The 1,976-nt window shown below is 57.6% G+C and overlaps 1 protein-coding gene across 1 annotated transcript in view; it reads right to left on the bottom strand.

Annotated features, from left to right (window-relative positions):
- Positions 1 to 834: 834 nt before the first annotated feature.
- Positions 835 to 1,976, bottom strand: part of GUITHDRAFT_138914 (hypothetical protein) — a gene marked incomplete at both ends in the record, with an annotated part of 3,283 nt that continues 2,141 nt past the window's right edge. Inside the window, 4 exons of the mRNA XM_005832643.1 lie at positions 835 to 894; positions 939 to 1,090; positions 1,269 to 1,353; positions 1,694 to 1,768. Coding sequence (XP_005832700.1) covers positions 835 to 894; positions 939 to 1,090; positions 1,269 to 1,353; positions 1,694 to 1,768 — 372 coding nt within the window. The remainder of the gene's footprint in view (positions 895 to 938; positions 1,091 to 1,268; positions 1,354 to 1,693; positions 1,769 to 1,976) is intronic.

Raw genomic sequence — 1,976 nt, forward strand, 5'->3', positions numbered from 1 at the left:
ATTGCCATTTCTCACGCCCGGAATCAGAATGTTGAGTGGCCCTGCTTAGTAGTCGATTCCTCTCTGTCTCCCCTCCTGATTCCTCAACAGTCATAATCTGGTGCATGATCATAGTCCTCTGAGCGACTCGACTGGTTCTCAGCTCCTGCTCCTGCTCCTGCTCCTGCTCCTGCTCCTGCTCCTGCTCCTGCTCCTGCTCCTGCTCCTGCTCCTGCTCCTGCTCCTGCTCCTCCTCCTCCTCCTCCTCCTCCCCTCCCCTTCCTCCTCTTTCGCCCTCCAGTGCTTCGGTTTCTTCATTTCCTTCTCCACTCTCTTCACCCCTCTTCTTTCCTCCACTCATCAGTTTTCTCCCTGCAGTCTTTACCCCTCTCTCTCTCCATCAGCGTCCCTCTCCTGCTACTTCTACTGTCTCTTCCTCCATCTTCTACTGATTCTTGTTGCTGTGTTCTCTTCACCCTGACTTCTCTTTCTTTTCAGAGAAAAGCGCAAAAGCAACTAGAGAAAACCATTCCTCGCATGTTTAGAGGAGGCACAATATACGAGGTACTCCTCCTCTTCCTCCTCCTCCCAACCAGCCCACCTCTTGCTCCTCCCCCGCCTCCTCCTCCCTCGATCTTGCTCCTGTTCTTCCCCTTCTGACTCGTCTCTCCTCCTCCATTTTCGTCTTTTACCTTCTCCTTTTTGTGTTGCACTTCGTTCCTCTGATCCTGGCACATCGAGCAGGACAGAATTGACCCTGGAGGATAAAAATCTTTATTTTCCTCATCCTCGTCCTCGTCCTCGTCCTCGTCCTCGTCCTCGTCCTCGTCCTCGTCCTCGTTTTTAGCGGCTGATTCAGTGGATGAACCACTGGGAAGGGAGGGCAGGGATCCAACAGCGCTTGCTCCGCTCCTCCTGCAAGCATATGACTCCCCACCCTCCCGCACAGCAAGTGCTACCTCCTCCTCCTCCTTGTCCTCCTCCTCCTCCACAGTCCTTGCAGAAGGAATCCAGTCGGGCAGAGGAAGCTCGAGCAGTTGGGAGGCGACGAGACTGAGCATGATCTGTCCTCCTAGATCTTCCCGCGCTCTCTCGATTGCTCGCTTGTCTCCTATTCAACTTTCAGCCTCCTGCTCTCTCCCCTGCCCCCTCCCTCTCCTCCTCTCACCCTCTCCTGTTCTCCTCTTCTATCCTTTTGCATCCTTCCCTACCATCCCCTGCACCTCGCCACTCCTCACCACGATCTCCTCGTCCTTCTTCCTCCCCTCCTCCTCCCCTCCTAGTCTCACCTTGCGCACCCCCGGCTGACTTGGAAGGAGGACGCGGACGAGAACGCGGGACGTCTCCTCCTGCTCTGGACGAGCTGGGACTTTCCTGAGGGACATCGCGAGAGGCGGATGGGGAAGGGGAGGAGAGAGCAGGAGGGTCCTGCTGGGGCCGAGCTGCCGCCTCGTGCAGGGCTGGGGCTGCAGAGGATGGGACGCGCAGCTGCTTGGCGGGGGGAAGACCTTCCGCCTCCTCTGAGTTCTGAGAGAAGATTGAGTTAGGGGGCCGGTAACCGTGAGAGGACGGGGGGAGGAGGGAGAAGGCACGAGAAGCTGAGAAGCTCTGAGACTGGACAGGGACGTTGGCAAGTAGAGGCGAGGAGGGAGGGAGGGAAGGAGGGAGGAGGGGTTCGTAGGACTGATGGTTGGGGGGGAGTTGGTAGTCTCACCCTCGCTCTCTTGCCCTCCTGTACATTCACGTGTGAAAGTTCGTCCGGCGCGCGAGAAACAGAAACGTCGGATGACTGCAAAACAACGTGAGGAGAGGGAAGAGGGGAAGGAGGAAGAGGAGGAGGCGGCACGAGAAGAGCAGGAGAGAAGAGGAAGACGTGTCTCGTGGGGTGGAAAGGAAAAAGGAGGAAGAGAGGGAGGGAGAAGGCGAACGAGGAGGAGGAGGAGGAGGAGGAGGAGGAGGAGGAGGAGGAGGAGGAGGAGGAGGAGGGAAGGAGAGTG

The sequence above is a fragment of the Guillardia theta genome, assembly GCF_000315625.1.
Source record: "Guillardia theta CCMP2712 unplaced genomic scaffold GUITHscaffold_34, whole genome shotgun sequence".
Lineage (NCBI taxonomy): Eukaryota > Cryptophyceae > Pyrenomonadales > Geminigeraceae > Guillardia > Guillardia theta.